Genomic DNA, 19235 nt, shown 5'->3' with positions numbered 1-19235 from the left:
ATTTATAAACACACACAGGAAAAAGAAATAATGTACATTTAACAAGGTGGTGTGTGTTGAAGGACAACGTACTGAGCAGCTGCATGACTGACAGTATTTACATGCTCATCGCGTAGTTTAGAGGAAGTTGTTGACCTGAACCTCTTAAATGTATGTAAATGAAGTGACTCTTCAACATGCGTGTGCACCTTGTTCATGCAGAGAAACTGAGTCAAGCAGCAAAACAGAGCAGATTCACAGATGGAAGAATGTGTGCTGAAGAAACTTTCCAAAAGATTTGCCACAGTAAATGAAGGTTTCCGTCTCATGTGATCCTTTTATTTCAAATCTGACCCGATGAACCTAATAACCTTGTCATTTTGCAGATCTTCTCAACTTGTCTCGCGTCTCTTGTCATTCTTTGAAACTAAGTCTTAAGTGCTATGCCTCATGGTTAATCCTTCCATCACTGCAGTATGAGTTGTTCGGTTGTATTTTTCAGAGCTCCCCACTTCTCCCGGGGCGAACAGCACAGCAGAGCAGTCATCTGCAGCAGAGATCCCCTGCAACCCCCATCATGGGATTACAGAGCTGTTTAGAGTGAGCACATTTGATTTAAAGCCTCTGTCACACAGCAAATGCACTGCTAGCATGTGCAAACAGGAGCGATGCCACGTTTCAGCATAGAAAAGCTGCTGAGGGAAGGTAAATTAAATGACTCTGCTCCTCTCTGTCTGCCGGCCTATTGCTCAGCAAAGTACGAGGGATAATTACTTAGGAGTGGGCTACTGTTATTGATGAGGCAGAGATAGAGAGAACGGTTGCACTGCTGTTTTAAAACGCTTTATCCAGTCGTATAAATAACCCCATTAATCACTGTCCAAAAACATTGTGTGTTCATTTAAATGTTTGAAATACATTCAAAAATCACTTTATTGAAAGATTCGACGGGTGCAGTCAGTGTTAGTTAATCATATCTCTTATTTCTTAGTGTTTTCAGGCTGAATATCCATTACTTCTGGTCTCAAAAGTCTTTCTCCCCTGAATAAACCTTTTCCTCACTGCCTGGTGGTCATTTGAGTGTGTTTGTTTATGCGAACAAATACACGCTCAAATCCAAAGTCATTCATTTGATGTCTTTTTAAAAAGACAAACAGCAGAAGACTATTTACCACGCCGCCCACATGGAGTGAGTACAACACTCAGCAGAAAGGAAACAAAGAGGATCAAGGCATGTAAATGGAGAAATGGATGAAACGCTCACAATTCCAGCACACATGGATCAGACAGAATGCAGAATAGCAGGGACGTGTCTTGTATTCTCGCACAGAACTCAAAGATAGCTGTGTTCTTTAAAAATTGAGATAAGCTGGCAGCAGACAGCACTGGTGGAGTGCGTGACAAGAGCAGCAGTTGATGTAGTCTACGCCTCCTGCAGCACATCCTCGCTGCCCGGCTCTGAGTAATGACCTGTGGTTCCTGCAGCGACGTCAGGTAAGAAATAACATGCATATTTCTGATTTATCAAGTGTCCGTCCTGCTCTTTACTCAACACTCTGTCTGTTTCACACATTAACATTTCCCGATAACATCTAGGCTATAGATCTGTATAATAAAACAGATTCACACATCTTTGTTAAAATCGACTTCACTCCTAGTAATTACATGATGTCACTTCAAGGATGAAATAGTACTTGAACCATGCGACGATCTTAAGAGCTTTCACTAAAGCCTGCGTCGTAGCCTTTATTTCCTCACATTAGAAGCTTTAATTACCTTCGAGCAGAAACTTTAGGAATGAAAGCATGAATTAAAAAAAAATTCATGCAAGCACGGGACTCAGCTATTCTGTTTTGAATAAACTGCACACATTCTAAGACTTAATGAACGAGGCGGTAAACTACAGCTATAGCTGAAGCTACGGCTGCACGATTTACGAAAAAAGAAATATCGAATTCCAATTATTTTGTCGTACATTGCAACTACGATATAATGTGCGATAAAAGATTTGTTTTTTTATCATTTGTTACATTCAAATTTTCAATGAATAAAACAACTACAATGATAATGGTGTGATTTGGGGATCTGTATCAGAACTGAAAAATGTTTTCTTGGCCTATAGAATATCAAATATAGGCAGGATATCTCAGCAGCACCACAATATTTGATTTGAAATTGTACATTTAATTATGATTTTGATTAAATTTGGATTAATTGTGAGGCTAAACCTTTCGCACACTCACATATTCCACACTCCCGTCAAATTTTCTACAGCTTACGTTTTCTTTCTGCAAAATAAAAGACTTGTACCACTGGCTGTAAGACCAGTTGCCCTCCAAGGACAAATAAAGTTGAACTTGAAGTTTTCACCATTTTAGAAACATCATTTTGAGTGTTGTTTATTGATTTTTTTTTTTTTGTATGTAATAAGCAGTAGGTCTTTTCACTTAGAATAGAATACAAAGGTCTAAGAATTTCGTGGGTTTTATTTCATGTTTCTCTCTGCTCTCGAGGTGAAGAAATAAAGGCTTTAGTGGATTTTGACAAATCTATCAAAAACTCTCCACTTTCAGGAGGTTATTTATAAAGACGCCATAAATTTTTCAGGCGTTATCGTAAGTGTTTGTCGGTCTAAACAGGTGAAAGGTGATGCAGCTTTTTTATTTCTCTGTCTGTGCTGACAGGATTCAAAAGAGGACTTCGCAGGGTTTTCATCATAACTCCCTCAAGCAGCTTTTGTCACTCGAAGCTGCTGGATCATGAGCATCTTTGTCCGTGCGGCATCTTGAGATCTTTATTTACATTTTTTTTCTTGATTGTGTATGAGTATATGTTTGCTTTTTCTCAGTTTCATTGTGTACTGGCCTTCATCTCTCTTTGCGTTGCTATCGATGCGTGCACGTTTGCATCTGACACATTTTTTTTGAGGACTTATAAAGAGCAACGAAGTATTTACGATCCTGCTCCCTACTTTCAGGCTCAAACTAGGTTGACAATAATCTGATGTGTGTTGATGCTCATTCGTCTCCTCTCGGTGATCCATTCGGTCAGATCTAGTATGACAAACATCATGAAATTCTGCTGTTTCAATATTTGTGCTTAACTAAGGCCATCAAAGTTTTGCAGGAATAATAAAAACTCAAACCAAAGATTTTTGAGCAAACAGGCGTGTATTTTGGCATTTTGGAACAAAACAGCTTTTCATTTTCAAGTAAAGGTCTTGAGATAAGTAATTCATTTCAAGTGTCAGAGAAGATTAAGAACGACTATTTGTCTTTGTACTTGGTATCTTTCTCCTCGCTGTTTGGCAGACCCGTCTGCCCAGGAAAGGGGGCGATCTTGAGGAAGAAATAGGGGTTACTCTGAACCCGTAAAGCCACCAGGATTGGAGTGACCGCGTAGAGTAAGTTAGCTGCCAACACTGACCAGAAAGCATCATTTGGGATACGAAATGGAGCGGTGGTGCGTGGATGGAGGGACCCCCCGATGTGAGCCCACTGGCACTGGAGAGAAACAGACAGATGTCACACTGCTATTACCGAGGCTTGATTTTGTTAGTCATGAATGTAACTAACAAGATTTCCGAGGGTTTTTTTTCAGTCGCTTTTTTTATTTTTCATATATCTTTCAGTTTATTCATTTGCATAAACAGCAAGAAAATGAAAAAAAAATAAGAAAATGCACGGTTATTAAAAAAATGTGGCGAGCCGGTTATTCAGAGGGAAGGATGAGCACAGGTTCCACATGTCATAAACATTACAACGAGGCTTTAATCACGAGCCTCATCCTCTCAGTGGTTCAATCAGATCAATACCCAGCTTATTTATTAGAGAAAACGCGCCTGCACAGTTATTAATTAATAAGAGGATGAGAGCTAGCTACAAAGAGTTTAATTTCACTATGTGTCAGGCCTCTTTGTACTGAATAGATAATGAAATCTTTTAATCAATCAAAGGCAAGTGCTTTTTCACTGTCCCTCCATGCAGAGCAACAAAATGTCAGTGGGAGCAGCTTCAGTATGCAACACCTCTACCTTCCCTGGACGTTCAGAAAAAGCAGTTCATCTTGTGTGTCCTCGTGGTGTTACCTGGATCATGGCTCCAGCAAAGAACATAGTCCAGTCTGACATCCATGTGCACCCAGGTTTGAGGAGACCGTAAACAAATGCACCCAACAGAGGAAGTCCGTAGAACAAAAAGTGCAACATCTATGGGAACAAATGCAGTTAGATTATTGGCCACTACATGGATATGTTTTGTATGATCAATAAACATCATTTCGGTGATGATTATTGTAGGGATTTTAGATAGAGTGAACAGATGGAGACCACTTCCTCCATCTGTGAGTTTAACATACATTTGGTCCACATTTATCCTGTGGCCAACATACCAGCATACCAACATTTGGGGAAATGCACTTTTTTTCCATGGAGTCAATAAAATAGACACCCTTCTTTCCTCTGTGTGTGTGTGTGTGTGTATGTGTGTGTGTGTGTGTGTGTGTGTGTGTGTGTGTGTGTGTGTGTGCGTGCACCGCTAGTTAGCTTAGCTCAATGTACGGAAATAGATGGTAAGTGTTATCATACTTCCGTCAAAGTCACTAAGTGGACGTTTCTCCAGAACAATTTTTGCCTGCATTAATCAGGGTTGTGCATAACATTTGCTACGAAATGATTAGTGATCATTGGTGATTACAATCAGATTCCTGGTCTTAATTGTTTTCCTGACAAAACTGCTGAGCAAAGTGATTTCAAGCAACCCCTTTTCAGATTTTTTGTAACTTCCGGCAACAAAAAAAAAAGTTTGTTGATTAGAAAAGCAATTTATATGACTGATTAGGGCCGACTTTGTGAGACAGGTGGAGGAGGATTCATTCTGGAAAAATCAAGACCTTGATTCATCTCTATTTGATGACTTGAGATGCAAAGACTTCCCACTCACAACTATTCATTGTACTAAGCTCACTAGAGGTCAGCAAGTTTCGTTGTCCCCCAACACAGAGGACAGAAGGTTACATATCTTCCTGTCTAACACTGAAGAATATGGCAAGCTAGCATATTTTACAAATGTTGTGACCCCATAATTCTGAGTAAATACGTCCCCATAATAATGACTTGTAGTATGAGCAGTAAAAGATGTGTAAGTATTTGTTGTGAAAGCTGAGCCCCCTCCATTAAGCAAAATCAAACATATTTTAGTGCATAAACAGCATTTTCACATTAAAAATGTTTTTTGCTTGCTTTCTCGTCATTTTTTTGCTCAACATAACGGAGCATCGACTGTAACACCCTCATGTTATTTTAACTTAAATCTGATAACATAATCTGAAATGTACACAGTAAGAGCAGCCACCAAATACAAGTGGCAGTGTACAAAGTACAACAGTTCTTTTGGAAGTGCAAGAAAAAAAATAAAAGTATGACCTCCAATGAGAATGGAACTAGTCAAAGTATCATTATCTAAATTGTTCTTAAACACAGTGCCTTAACACTTTCTTTCCTCCCGGCTCTGCTCAATTGCAAACACAAATATGCACCCTCAGCATGAATTCCTGCTTCTGCACAGGGTCATTACAGAGATTGTCTCGACCTTCAACTCGAAATTTTTGGTGCATGACAGCCAGTTTCCGACTTTATAACAACCCTCAAATCACCACTGAATGGTTTCTTTTCATTCTGGGCCTAAGATCGAGATGAATTCTAATTAGCTCAGCCTGGAAGCCAATCATATATGCCCTTCAGTCTTTTGTTAAAAAAGTCTTTTAAGAGTTGCTGTGCTAATCTGTCATATATCGCTCATCATCATCAGTGAATAGAGGTCAGGCAGTGTAGCCTTATGCAAAAAAACTAAACTTTGCACACCCACACAGACACAACACGCATCTGCAAAGGCTGCTAACCAAGACATACTTTCACATGCTGCACACATACTCCTCCCGCCCAGTGAGATGCGGATTGGGAGCTTTGGGCGAAGGATTAGCTTATCAAGTTCTACACATGCGGTTCGTCCGTCTGATCAATGACTTGCTATTGTGCCTGCACTGCAGCCCCAACAAGGTCTTTGGATAACCTATTGACAAAGCTGTGTGCGCAGAACAAAACACAACGTAACCCACAACCACCTACTGTAGAGGAAGACAATAAAAGGAAAGTAGAACCCAGTCACATTAATAATCTGTTTTCCATCTTAAACAAATGAAAGAGAGGAGCAGACATACGATGGCCTCTCAGACTTCTCTCATTGTTGCTATAATGATGAAAAATGCTTAAGTAATCAGCTGTGAACTCAAAAGGGGAGGAGGCGAGGGCATGTTGACATCCATGTGAGCACACTTCCATTATAACATGTTGTTTTGAACAAAGTTGCTTTGAGAGACAAAAAGAAAAAAACAGGACCCACCATAACTCTGGGGTAACCCACAGGATCCTTCAGGTAGGGCTCGTAGTGCTTCAGGTAGACAGAGCAGGCCTCTAGGGGGGAGTCCAGGGCCACCTGCAGGGGTCATATTCAATATACTACAAATTCAAATATCTGCCTGACACAGTCTAGATGAAAAGAGAACGTAATCAGAAACATGTCAACACAAAAGAATATTCATTACATTGCACAATCTAATTTACAAGGAAACAAATGGTAGTAGCATGCTTAAATACCCTAAAAGGATATAAAATATGTAACGCGGTAATTATGTTAAAATATATTATATCCATACATCATTGCCTGTGGCTTTAAAGCCGGAACCTCATTAGAGGATAAACATGTAACACTCCCACGTGGCTAAATTAGTGCAACACATTGCTTGTAAAAGCGAAAAACTATAACCAGAAATAACCAGTATGGGATCTCTACACTTCCTATGTGGAATGTGTGACATTGCAGGTTAAACGACTTTTAAAACTTCCATCGGAGCCTAACCCCAACATGATGCTCGCTCACCAAGCCTCTGAGGACGGTGAAGGCCATGGCAGCTAGCAGGAAAAGCACCAGGATCAGATCTGCAGGGCGCCAGATAAGCTTCATGCTCTGAGCATGCTGAGCCTAAGGGGCAGACACACACCAACACAACAGTTGGAAGGGGTTAAAGGTCATGATTTCCTAGTTTAGAAGGAGCACGAAGCAAAAGATGTGACTTATGTTTTGTTGTACCCTTGAAGGAATACACAAACATTACACTTACTGTTCTTCACTCTTACAGTTGGACAAGTAGGTCTCCTTCTCTCCTCTGTTTATTACAGCGCTGCAGACCCAAACTACTACTTAGCTTAGCTAGAATGAAAGCTAGCAGTGGGGCATTTGCGAGCTGTCTCAAAAGTAATTCAGTATAATTTTATCAACAACTCATCTGTAATGGATAGAAGTGGTGTTGTATTTAACATTGGTTGTGAAAATTACAAGATATAGTTCTTTTAGAGTCAGGTCCACACACAGAACTAAAGGATTGACAGTGCAATGATTTGAGGCAGCACCTCAACAACAACTTCTGGACAAACCAAGACTCTGATCCTGATCTATTAGAACCACAACTTACATAAATGAAGAATTGCAGGGTGCGAGATAGGATGGGAGGCTGAGGCCGTTGTAGTAGTTCTGGGTATGCATTTGATGGAATTATAACAATTCAAGTAAAGCAGGCTGTCATGCATGCCAGCGGCCATGTAACTAAGCTAACTGGCAATCAACCATTTGGTGGGGGTCTCCGGCTCCCTAACAAAAGCTGAGAAGAGAGAAGGGAATTGGGGGGGAGTGCTCTTAAAAATGACGGACGGTAAGCATATGTCTGAAAAAGCTGCCCGTCTCTTTATAAGAATTTCCTGCATGAAGCCATGCACCATATAAAATTGTCAGAAGATGGGGTTTAAAATCAGTGCAGCTGAGCTTAAGTTATCCACTTTCTAACTGCATGCATTCTTCCTCAAACTCAGACCTGTAAGTTATCCACAATGCAGTTTGACCGGCAACACTGCAGTGTGGTATGTTGTGCTATGTGATGACTCCCTAGCCTCATGAGTAGCAGGCTCATTTCCTGTTTGGCCTGGGGCTGCTAGCATTTTGGGGAATGGCTCATAAGAAGTAATGGCTGACACCTGGCTGCTTAGCTATAATTGCTGCTGCCTAAGCAGTCAGTCAGGTTCTCCTCCTTCAGTTATTTGGTTTGCTGTGAGTTGGCTTAAGTTATCTTTCTTTTCTTACTCCGGTACAAGTCACACAATACATACATTACTGATGAACTGACTGCATAATTAACTTTAGCACTTGAATAAGATTTCACTCGTAATTCAGAATCAGGTGTGGTCTCCACCTTTTGTCCTTCCTTTGAGCCAGGTCATGGGAGCAAAACCCGTAATGAGCCTCAAGCAGCAAATTCCAAGTGCGACATGAACACAGGTAGCCTCACTAAACCCTAAAACTTTTTCATTTTCAAACTTACAGTCTTTATTCCTCGCTATTGTTGGAAGTTACATCACATGAGCAAATTTATCAGATTTCATGCAGTTCTGTCTGGTGCCACAAAAGGCTTTATGCAACTCAAAAAGTCAATTATTTCATTTGTCTGCACAGCGTCATCATAGCCTTTTCACAAACTGGATCAATGATAACATCTCTGCTTTTGCAAGAATAAAAACATTCAGAAACAAACTTTCTACATTCTTATTCTTACAGCTGTCAGACCTTGACTTACATTGTATCCACCAATTAACGGTCTGTCCTTGGGCCTTGTGAATAGTGTGATGGCTCCCCACACAGGCATCAGCAGGAAGAGAAAATTGAGCCAGAAGGCTGGACGGATGTCAGACCCATATTTACCTGCCAGGTAATGAAAAGATAAAGAATATAATGCTTTTTTTCTCCATTTGATGTCATTAATTTTTCTTTATGACAATCATGAATGCGATTTGAGATAAAGTGAAGATTTAAGTTTGCTTTGTTTGGTCGGTGAGTTGCGATGGCAAGAGAGGTGTTTTATTGGCAGGCTCAACTGCGATGCTGACAGCACACAGCAGCGCAGATGTTCACTTGATTAAAGCCTATCATTGCAGGGATGGCGAAGGAGGAATAGTGGATTAAGCTCACCTGCCACTATCCCACTAATAAACACACTCATGTTGGCACACAAGGAGCCAGCCCAGAACAAGCCCAGGGTCCGGTAAGCTTTCCTAGGAGACAAGAACAAGAATGATTATATCCTTGGAAAGATAGCAGGTGTGATAGAAGTGGTGAAAAGCTGATGGAATACAAAATGTAACAAGGGTAACCGTGTGTTTTGTAGACAACAAGCACAAAATCACCCTCTGCTACAAGACTGACATCCTTTAAAAGTGGCCTTAATTTCCATGAGAACACCTTCCTTGAGAGGAACTTGCTCATAGCTCTTTGACTCTTTAACTTCCTGGATTACTTTACATATGCTGCGTTACGGAAGCTGCTGTGTGGCTTTGTGATTACCGCGCCTTATCAATGTTAGTTTAAATGCATTACTCTCCCCAGCGTAATTATGGTTTCCTTCAGGGAGAAAAAAGACTAGAGGTAATCCCAACTGGCACCTTCACTTTAACATCAGAGTGATGTTGGACTGGTGTTAGATTTTAGCTGATTTAGGAAAACTTTAGGATGACTTTCTGATATCAAACTCCAACACTGGATCAAGAAATAAATCGCTGTCGTAAATCATAATACATCAAAACTCTACATCGTCTGGATGTTAGTATTATAACATTTGGGACAAAACAAAATGTTAATCCTCAGAGGTTGTGGACAAATTAACGTAAAGGATGAGACTTTAGATCAGGGGTCCCCAAACTTTTTTTCTGTGAGGGCCACATAACTTTCCCCTTCTCTGATGGGGGGCCGGGGTCAGTTTGAAACAGAAAAAGTGTGACGATCGCAGGGGTGCCTAAACGTAAAAATGTATTGTTTTCCAGAAAGCCACACCACCAAATAACCCTCTCTGGGTTCTTCACAGAAAAAAAGTCAGGAAATATATAATGACACTACCAAATAACCTTCTCTGGGTTCGGGTCTAGGATTTTTTTCTGGGGGTTGCCAGATAGGAGCACAGACTGCAGAAGGGTGGAATAGAATGTCACGTTCTATGCGTGTATGAAATAGTTACTAACTGCCTGTGTGTTCACATCAAACGGCAATGCGAATTTTCGTGTCGCTTCTAGCTGGCCATCAATTTTATTATCAAATACAAATACACGTATATGGAGAAAAAAAATTTAAATGCGTCTCTGGTATTGTTCAGGGGGCCGGGCCAAATGTGGCGGCAGGCCGTATCCAGCCCGCAGGCCGTAGTTTGGGGACCACTGCTTTAGATCTTTGTGATTCAGCTCTTATTCTTTGGTGTTTGTGTCTAGTGTCTGGTTTCGGTTAGATCTTTTGATAGTTCCTGTTTCATTTTGAAAACCACTTTCCTCCTCTGTCTTGTTTGCTCTCATTCCTGTATATTTTCTTGCCTTTTTGAGAAAATTTAAGTTTAAGTAAATCTTCATCATGCACAACCTCATAGCTTTGTGAATCCTTTCAGCCCCTTGTGTTCTCCAACCAGTTTCCTGTTGGGTTTATAGAGTTTATAGCTCTCTAGGTTTGCTGTTTCAGTAATCAGTTGTTCACTTTTCTTCATCCTCCTGCCTTGCTATCCATGTTTTACACCTCTTTGATTTCCCAGTGTTTAGTAGTTTCGGTAGCTGAGTAGTTTAGTTACGCAAACTTTTGCTATTTTAGTTTTTGCTTCATTGCATTCATGAAATAAGTCCTCCCTGCCTCTGCCTCTGCGATTGGGTCCTGCCTCTACGTCTACCATCATACCTGACACAACCTACATCCATCTGATGAAGTCAGTGGTCAATGTACAGAATTAGAGGGATAGAGTGCTTTATGTGGCTGTGATGGAACACAAGATAAACGAGCTTAACTTGACACTCACCTGTCTGTTATCCTGCTGATCATGGCCAGGTACATGATAAAGTGAGCTATACCATCCCAGTAACACATCATGATGGCGTAGGCTGTGCCCAGGTAAGGCTCACCCTATAAAACATACATGTTTTTGTTTAATCTCCTCCTCCTCCTCCTCCTCCTCCTTTCCTCTATATACAATCCGTATAATCCCTCTTTAGTCCAGGCATAGACATTCTTGGTTTAATTTAGATAATAATGTAAATTTGGTATATGGCAATGAGAGACTTACTGTTTTCTGATAGAATTCCATGAAGCCGGAAATAATGCCATCATACTCCAAGGCACTCGTCAGGTCAATGATACAAGTAAAGGAAAATTCAGCAAAAACTGTAAAGCAAAGAAGATCAGAAGTTGGTCAGCCCTCACTGTCTTCAATGGGAAGTCTGAGGATCAAAACTTTTAGTGCATTAAAGCTGTATTGGATTTGGGGTTCGGGGAAGGATAAACATGCCTGCAGGACTCCGGAAACTTTGACATGTTTGGTGACTTTTTCATGGAGTTATTCTACTTTGTTTCCCAACTTTGAAAGGATTTTACATGGTACAACACATAAAAAGACTTTTAAACGTGATTCACAAACAAAAACTCTTTTAAGGCAGCAGACATTTTCAATTTTAAAAGGAAGGATTGACATTAATATGAGAGGTTCCATTTAAGTTATTTGTACCCACAGTGATTCCACTTAAATTGACTCGCCTTAAATGAATTTTACAAGTAATTCAACTTGTTTTTCTGCTTGAAAGTCAAAACGTCTACCACGAAAAGGGTCTCTTTGTCACACTGTTTGTCACCCCAAGTTGTCTAAAAAACACCTTTCTTCAAGTGTTTTGTCACTTACTTATGGCAAGGGTAGAAAAATAAATCTTAAGCACAGACATAGGCTGGGTACTTATTTATTTAGACTCCATGGTGAACAACTTGTCCTCAAGTGAAGAGCCCAGCTCAGCTGAAAGGTTTCGTGTGGAGTTACACAAACATATGAGCGACATGAATGACTCACAAGAACAAAGAACCCCATACTGAGTTGTTAAAATGGCCATTATAGACTCTCTTATCAAAGGTACCCCCTGTGGACTTTCACAAAGAAATAAAGAGCCCACCATACTTTATTAGTACAGTCAGTGACTAAGACAACAACAGCAGTGTCCCTGTGGTGAACACAGTAGCAATTACAAAGGTGTCACCTGATGATAAATGGAAAACACTTCACCATACAGGACACAAGAATGTTTTGGGTGTCTGGGAAACAAGTGAAGAATTAATCGCGAATCAACTGATTATGAATTGTTAATTGTCTCAATATCTCATACTCTTGAAATACTTCCATCCATCCATCCATTTTTTTCCCGCTTATTCCTGTTAAGGGGCAGGGGGGTGGAGCCTATCCCAGCAGCTTTTGGACGAGAGGCAGGGTTCACCCTAGAAGGTCACCAGTCCATCGCTGGGCCAACACATAGAGACAGACAACCATTCACACTCACAGTCACACCTACGGTCAATTTAGAGTATCAATCAGCCTCGTCCCCTCTTGATGTCTTTGGACTGTGGGAGGAAGCTGGAGTACCAGAGAGAACCCACACAGGTACAGGGAGAACATGCAGACTCCACACAGAAAGATCCCGTGCTCGAGCTGGGACTCGAACCCGGAACCTTCTTGCTGTGATGCTACAGTGTTAACCACTGCACCACCGTACCGTCCCTCTAGAAATACATAAAGGATAAAAGTGTGTTGCAAGAGAAGTTACAACAGTAATAAATCATTGTGTAATTATGTGTTAATGTATATGTGAGAAAGTAGTAAAATAGAGTATTTCTTCCCCCCCCCCATTGAAAAGCAATAAAAAGCAGCTGGCCTCTCAACCGTTTCACTATTATTAAAAATATAAAACAATAGTTACACTGAGAGCTAGATGTAACACTGGACAACTTGATAATGTGATGTATCAATCAACTCATTCATCACACGTTTGTGTGATGAATGAGTTGATTGAGTAGTTATTCATGACCAACACATGCATGATCGCGTCTCCGGTATTTACGAAATTAGGAAGTATAACTCGGCCCTCCCTCTATCAACTCATTATTATCCAATACAATTCTTAATTTTGATCTCATTATAGAATCATTTAGTATAATTCCTTCCTTACAAAGTTATTCATTCAGTTTGGTACGCTATATTGTAGAGATATTCAGACTTTCTTTGCGCTTCATTGAATTATTTATGAACTTCAAAAATGTTCAGCACGACACGCAAATAAAAGGTGCTTTCACTGTGTAACCCCAAGTGTTCGTGGTATCACATACACACTCACATGCCTATCCAAATATGTGCAAAATTAAAATGATTTTACGTTTCTCTACCATCCCCTCTTTAGCAACCATAAGAGCTTACAGTGACAGTAATGATATGGTAGCAGGGGGCCACCAAGTTGAATTGGAAGACAGGTATGCGAAGATTACATGGACGACCATGACTGTGGGTTTGAATAGTTGAGTCTAACAATCAGATGAGCACCCACACGGGTTATCTCATCTCTACATGCTGAAGTGGGGAAAATTAATACACAGGAGTGTCGATGACTGGAGGAATGCTGTCTTGACTGATTATACCAGGTACTTACTGCACTCTGCAGATTGATGATGACAGACTCAATATGTTGTGTAAACAGCGTGAGGTAGTGGACCGTTCATGCATGCTTAGACTTTTGGGACATCCAGTGTGCAAATGATTAATACCTCGATGTGTACCTTGACGAGTGGTTTGGAGAAAGTTCACAAGTCCACGTCAATGATTTTTAATTGGAGTCGGGTGAAAGCATTAGAGTCTGAATGTATCAGAAAACAAATTAAAGGCAAGTACAATGTGTTGTGACACGGGCCTCTACTGCGAAAGCCACAATCCGTATCATCCAGACACATCAGCATAGTGTACAAATACACAATTGGTCCGTCTAGTTTACCAGTGTTTTTGTAATCCTCCCCCTGACCGGATTTATCTGATTTCTATCAGGTAAGATAGCCGGGTGGATTGCAGCTCGCTGGCTTTGTGAAGAGACACAACTTTGCCTCCAATTGTTGTTGTTGTTCACCAACACACAACACAACTTTGCTCACATATTTCCCCTTATTTTTGAGATCATATGGGGAATGCTTGGCTAGAAATGGACAACATAGAGTAGTTCAGCAGCCAAACACACAAAGGGGCAATATGACACAAATCGTTTTAGAAAAGTATGATTAAAGGTAAAAAAAAAAAAAAAAAAAAGATCAAAGTGAAGAATAAGCATGTGCCACATGACCATGATGAACAAGTCTTCGTGAGTCAGCGAGTGTGACCATTTTAAAAGTTGAGCGTTCTGCTTCAAGGCCAGCTAGTAACTCTTTTTCTAAGGAATAACAAAAAGATTAAGTATGTATGAGTTCCGTGACGTTCCTCAGTCTGCAGAAGGTTCGGGTCAGTCATGCCTGAGTAAAGTCTGGCTAAGCTGCGTGAGCCTGATCAGTCTAAGCAGCTTTCAACATATCAGGTGAAATCACATCGAATACAATTCATGTTTTCACTGAATCACACTAAATAGTTAGTGTGGAAATCCTTTTATGGCTGTTGGAATTGGCTCCAACACAATGTGGAGTAGTTATTAACCTCTGTCGTCACGTTAAAACTCCGCTATGTTGAAATATAAAGTTGGGATATGCACGTAGTTGGTTACCAAAGAATAAGATGTCTTTAGGTGGGTTGCCACGAGTGATGAGGAAATAGAAGAGAAATACAATCACCAACACAGCGACGCCAATCCACAGGATCACATAAGGCCTGTGGAAACAGAGAACAGTTAGAAACACAGAACCAAAATGCTGACCCGCTCAACTTTTAACTGCCAATCTCCCTTTGATTTTCTGCTTCATTCTCTTGACTAATTATTTTCTCCTGTGGAAGTTGTGCCAGTCTTCTCTGCAGTGTTAAATTAGTAAATGATGATAAATGACTTTATAAATAAATGATGATAAATGAGGAATCAGAGAGAATAGTAGTCATGCAACACCCAAGGACAAAATAACAGCGGTGTGCAAAGGAAATGCGAGTGAAAAATGTACCACTGCACACAAAAGAGCTCAAAGATGCTGCCTGAAAATTCCTGGTGAAATGTCAGGGTCCCATTAAATTTAAAGTCCACCTGAGGTTGCATTCGAGAAAAGGCACAAGTAGTTCATTTCTAAGTTTTTAAAATATACATTGATTAATCTTGTATCATGGGATTAAAGTTAAATAACTTCCTTTTATCAGATCAAGTTGCAGACTGATGACCCACATAAAACATTACTCATATACAATGCAGCAATTCTCCCTGGCTTAAATCTAAATCTGCAATATTTCACTCCTCGCGCTGCTACATGGTGGTACTCCTTGTGGTTTTAAAGTCAACAGCTTCAAAAAAAGGCTTCATCAATCACTAGATTAGGGCTGGGAGGGAACGAGCTAAGGCCGTGTTAGTTCAGCATCACCCTCCATGTTTATTGGTCAAAGGTACCACTGCCAACAATAGGAAAGATGAATGTGTTTTAGGTATCTCCCAGTAAACAACATTACATCCTCTGAAGCTCACACACAATGAGCTCTAACAGAAGGAAAACAAATGCTGCTGGAGCAAAAGGGAAGCTCCCTCGCTAGCGCCGCAATTCAACAGCACAGGAAGATTTATGCACACAATACTGTTTGTTTACAGAGAGGAAGAGCACAAGGCATATTGTATGTCAGGAGCAATTCATCAAACTCTTCTGTTCAGCCTGTGCTGATTGTCAATGTCCACACACACACACACACACACACACACACACACACACACACACACACACACACACACTAAAAAAAAAAGAGCCTGTAAATGAGAAACATCTTGTCAACAATATATTTTCCACTCGTCTCGTCAAGGTGTAAAGACTTGAGTATTTACCTACTAGGCATTCTTTGCAAACGTAAAACCGACAACAGCAGCAAAAAAAAAGAGGAAATAATCATCTCCTGCTTCATATCAGAGTTCCCTTCTTTTATTCACTCTAAATTTATTGTTCAGGACTTCAGGACTGATACAATTACCAAGGACACCCTGAAACCAAACTCATGCAATATGTAGCAGCAGTAGATCAATGATTTCAGGTAATTACAGTCACACACACTCAGAGGTACACTTTCAGTTTCTAGCCTACAGTGTCCTCCAGTGGTGGCAGAGATACAGCACGAATCACTGCGACACTGAACCTTCACCTTAGCGAAATTCTAGTCTTAATAATTTAGACTGCATGACACACAAATTATCCTGAAAAAAAAAAGAATTCCATTACTTTTCTAAAAGTATGTATTTTATGATTCGTGTTGCATAAATACTACTCAAGCGGTGTAATAAGATGTGAGTGAATATAATGACTTACTCTTGAAATTCGGGAATGGTGTTCATGGCGTAAAGAATGCCGAGGGCAGAAAACGAAAACAGAAAGACAAAAGTCTCCATCTTCTCAAAAGCTGTTCAGTCCCAAAGAATCCACAACACTGCAGGAAGTGCAATAAAAGTGTTTCCAGAAAAAGAAACAATGCCAATATTCAATATTAAAATAATGTCAGTAGATACAGTATATCATAGCTGGAGCAACAATGACATTTGTGATTGGGATAAAAATGCAATCCATGAAATCTGTAACTTTGAATAAGATGGAGAAGGAGCAGAGCAGGTTCTTACCGTGGCTACGCTTTGGCTGGATTAATCAAATTACAGCTGGCCCGAGGCTGGCATGGCCTTTACTCCGAAAATAATGACGTGAAGACAAAGAGGCTTTTGGTGGAGAAGTTACGCAATTTTGATTTTGTCAGAGATTAACATAAATCGTATTAGACAATAGACCTACATTCCACGTTATACAGCACCACTGCCTTTTTAAGTTACGACGATTCCTGTTCTGCAGAAAACGAAGCGGTTCATCTATTCTGACAAATATTGCTATTAATAGGTTTGGGAAGACACGCATGAAACACTTCAAGCCAAAGTGGGCACATTTTACAACCATCAAGGATCTAGTGTGTGTGCATTGTGTAGGACTGTCAGTGTTCGCTTTTCACAAATGTACAATGAAACCAAACCTTCCAACCGAATTGTTGTTATATTATAATTTGTTATTATCGTCTTTGTCTTTTCTTTTTAAATACACATTACATTTTAATTCTATTCAGCAAAAGATTCCACATTCAATACTCTTGGGCATACATGCTGCTGGAACATCTGACTCTCCCTTCTGGGACTGCAAAATGTTACATCAATATTTTATTATAAATAACTTCTACTTATGTTGTCCAGTTGTAGTTGGTTAAGTTTTTGGATTGAAAATAAAATGCAAGGGTGTGTTTTGGAAGTTAAGTTATGCTTAAATATGGTCATGATAAGATTAACAAGGAATATTATGAAATACATAGAACGTTGTCGTGTATTTCCACACCACAACCTCCAGCCATCAAATTGCTCAATGACAACAAATCCCTCTGTGTGCAATGGCTGTTTTATGTGCTGTTACTCTGCCCCTGAAATGGCCCCTTGCCATTCATTTTCTTCAATTGCCTTGCTCAAATTGCCATGACCCTCAAATCCGGCTCACTTCAAGAGGTTGCAGAATAGTTCCAGTAGGGTGCACCAAAATCCAGTTTAAGAGCAGACCTGTTCCTATCATGTAGAGAGGTTGATGACCCAGGGAGGTCCACATAAAGAATTGAAAATATGAACAAAGTTTATTGCTTTGTACCAACCGTCAGGTAAATTCGACGATCGGCTGTTACATTTATATGTTTCATATGATTAGCCTACATTTCAGTCCGCAACAGAACAGGAGACGAGACGGTGGAGATACCATTCTTGAACAGAAATAGATAAAATAAAAACAATACTCAGCCTTTTTCCTCCTACCACCCTCCTTTCTCAGGAAAAAGGAGGGACTGTTATACCAGGAAAGCAGTAGCGGCGTGTGTTTGCTGGAAAGAACTGGAGCTCTTCCAGCTCTGTCGTTCAATAATGTGGAATGGACAGATTCCAAAATGAGACAGCGACATACAGGAGGAGGAGGAAAATGTATTTCATTTAATATGTCAAATGATAAAAGCTTTTCAACAAGAAGGACAAGTAGTTTCAGGGATTTGAAACATTGCCAGTTGCTTGTTTATAGTTTCGTAACTTCAAGTTTTTCTTTTTAAATACTGTTTCTTGTTGATTGTGTCTTATTACAGTTCTGTTATTTCTTGTTGTTTTGTTGTTCATCATCACTAGTGGGGAGAGAAGTATGTAAATGCTGATGATTACCCAGAGAATCGGAATCAGAGCAATGGTTACAGGCTGCTATGCACCTCGGCGCATGCGCACCCTATATGGGCGACTGAATACGTGAAATTATTGACCTTTTATTAGAATTCAAACTAAATCTGTTCCGCCCAGGTCCACCTCCTATGCTTGTCTGTTGGAGCTTTCCATTTGTGGAAGACTGAAATACTAAACTGCACCACCTCCTGCAACTTTACTCAAGGTTTCTGGACGATTTGAAATTCCATTGTCCCTTGTTAGCATTATTGGTCAATCCTGCTGCTTACTTTCCCCACGTCCTTTGCAGTGTTGCTGCAGAGACTTCTGGTTTGCAAGCATCTTGATGTCTTGCTTTTCATTCATTTCTCTTGCAGTTGTAAATACGCCAGCTGGTTTTAATAATGGTACATTATTGTTATTGTTAATGTGTGTTATTCTTAAAAATGCAGCATGAAATACATGAAACTTTTTATTTTTTAATTTAACCTTTATTTACCCAGGCAAGCAAATTAAGAACAAGTTCTTATTTACAACTGCAGTCTGCAGGAATCTTCTTTTTGGGCAGAGGAGGGCTAAGACAATAATAAAAACAGGGTATGCATTATACAATCACAACATAATGTATAAGGAAAAAGGTGTGAAAACTATGGAGTAACTAGGAAAAAAAATACAAATAGGAATAGGAAGGAATAGGAATAGGAAACGGAATAGAACAGAATCAAATATTGACATTCAATTTCAGTTTCAGTTAAAATCCTCTATGGTACATAAAATAGAAGTAAAAGCACCAGTACACCACAAATAACAACTTTAGGCAAGTACAAATACTTTTGAAAAAAGATTTATGAATTAAAATATGATATATTATGATATGGTAATATAATGCACCAGTCTAAAAGTAAAAACAGCAGCATTTTACTGTACTTAACTATAATGTGCTGCAGAATAATATACTGGTCAGCCT

The 19235-nt window shown here is 39.9% G+C and overlaps 1 protein-coding gene across 1 annotated transcript; it reads right to left on the bottom strand.

Annotated features, from left to right (window-relative positions):
* Positions 1 to 3141: 3141 nt before the first annotated feature.
* tm6sf2b (transmembrane 6 superfamily member 2b) lies at positions 3142 to 16731 on the bottom strand. Its single transcript, XM_086223645.1, has 11 exons — positions 16673 to 16731; positions 16368 to 16485; positions 14651 to 14754; positions 11170 to 11267; positions 10906 to 11009; positions 9051 to 9133; positions 8659 to 8783; positions 6915 to 7016; positions 6378 to 6470; positions 4067 to 4186; positions 3142 to 3482 (listed from the first exon to the last, which is right to left on the bottom strand). The coding sequence occupies exons 2-11, from the start codon at positions 16445 to 16447 to the stop codon at positions 3246 to 3248; spliced, it is 1146 nt and encodes a 381-aa protein (XP_086079771.1). The 5' UTR covers positions 16448 to 16485; positions 16673 to 16731; the 3' UTR covers positions 3142 to 3245.
* Positions 16732 to 19235: the final 2504 nt, after the last annotated feature.

This window comes from Aulostomus chinensis, chromosome 14 (assembly GCF_037954235.1).
Source record: "Aulostomus chinensis isolate RoL2024-O1b breed Wild chromosome 14, RoL_Achi_v1.0, whole genome shotgun sequence".
NCBI lineage: Eukaryota > Metazoa > Chordata > Actinopteri > Syngnathiformes > Aulostomidae > Aulostomus > Aulostomus chinensis.
The sequence above is the reverse complement of the archived record's forward strand: the minus strand, read 5'-3'. Positions and strand labels throughout refer to the sequence as shown.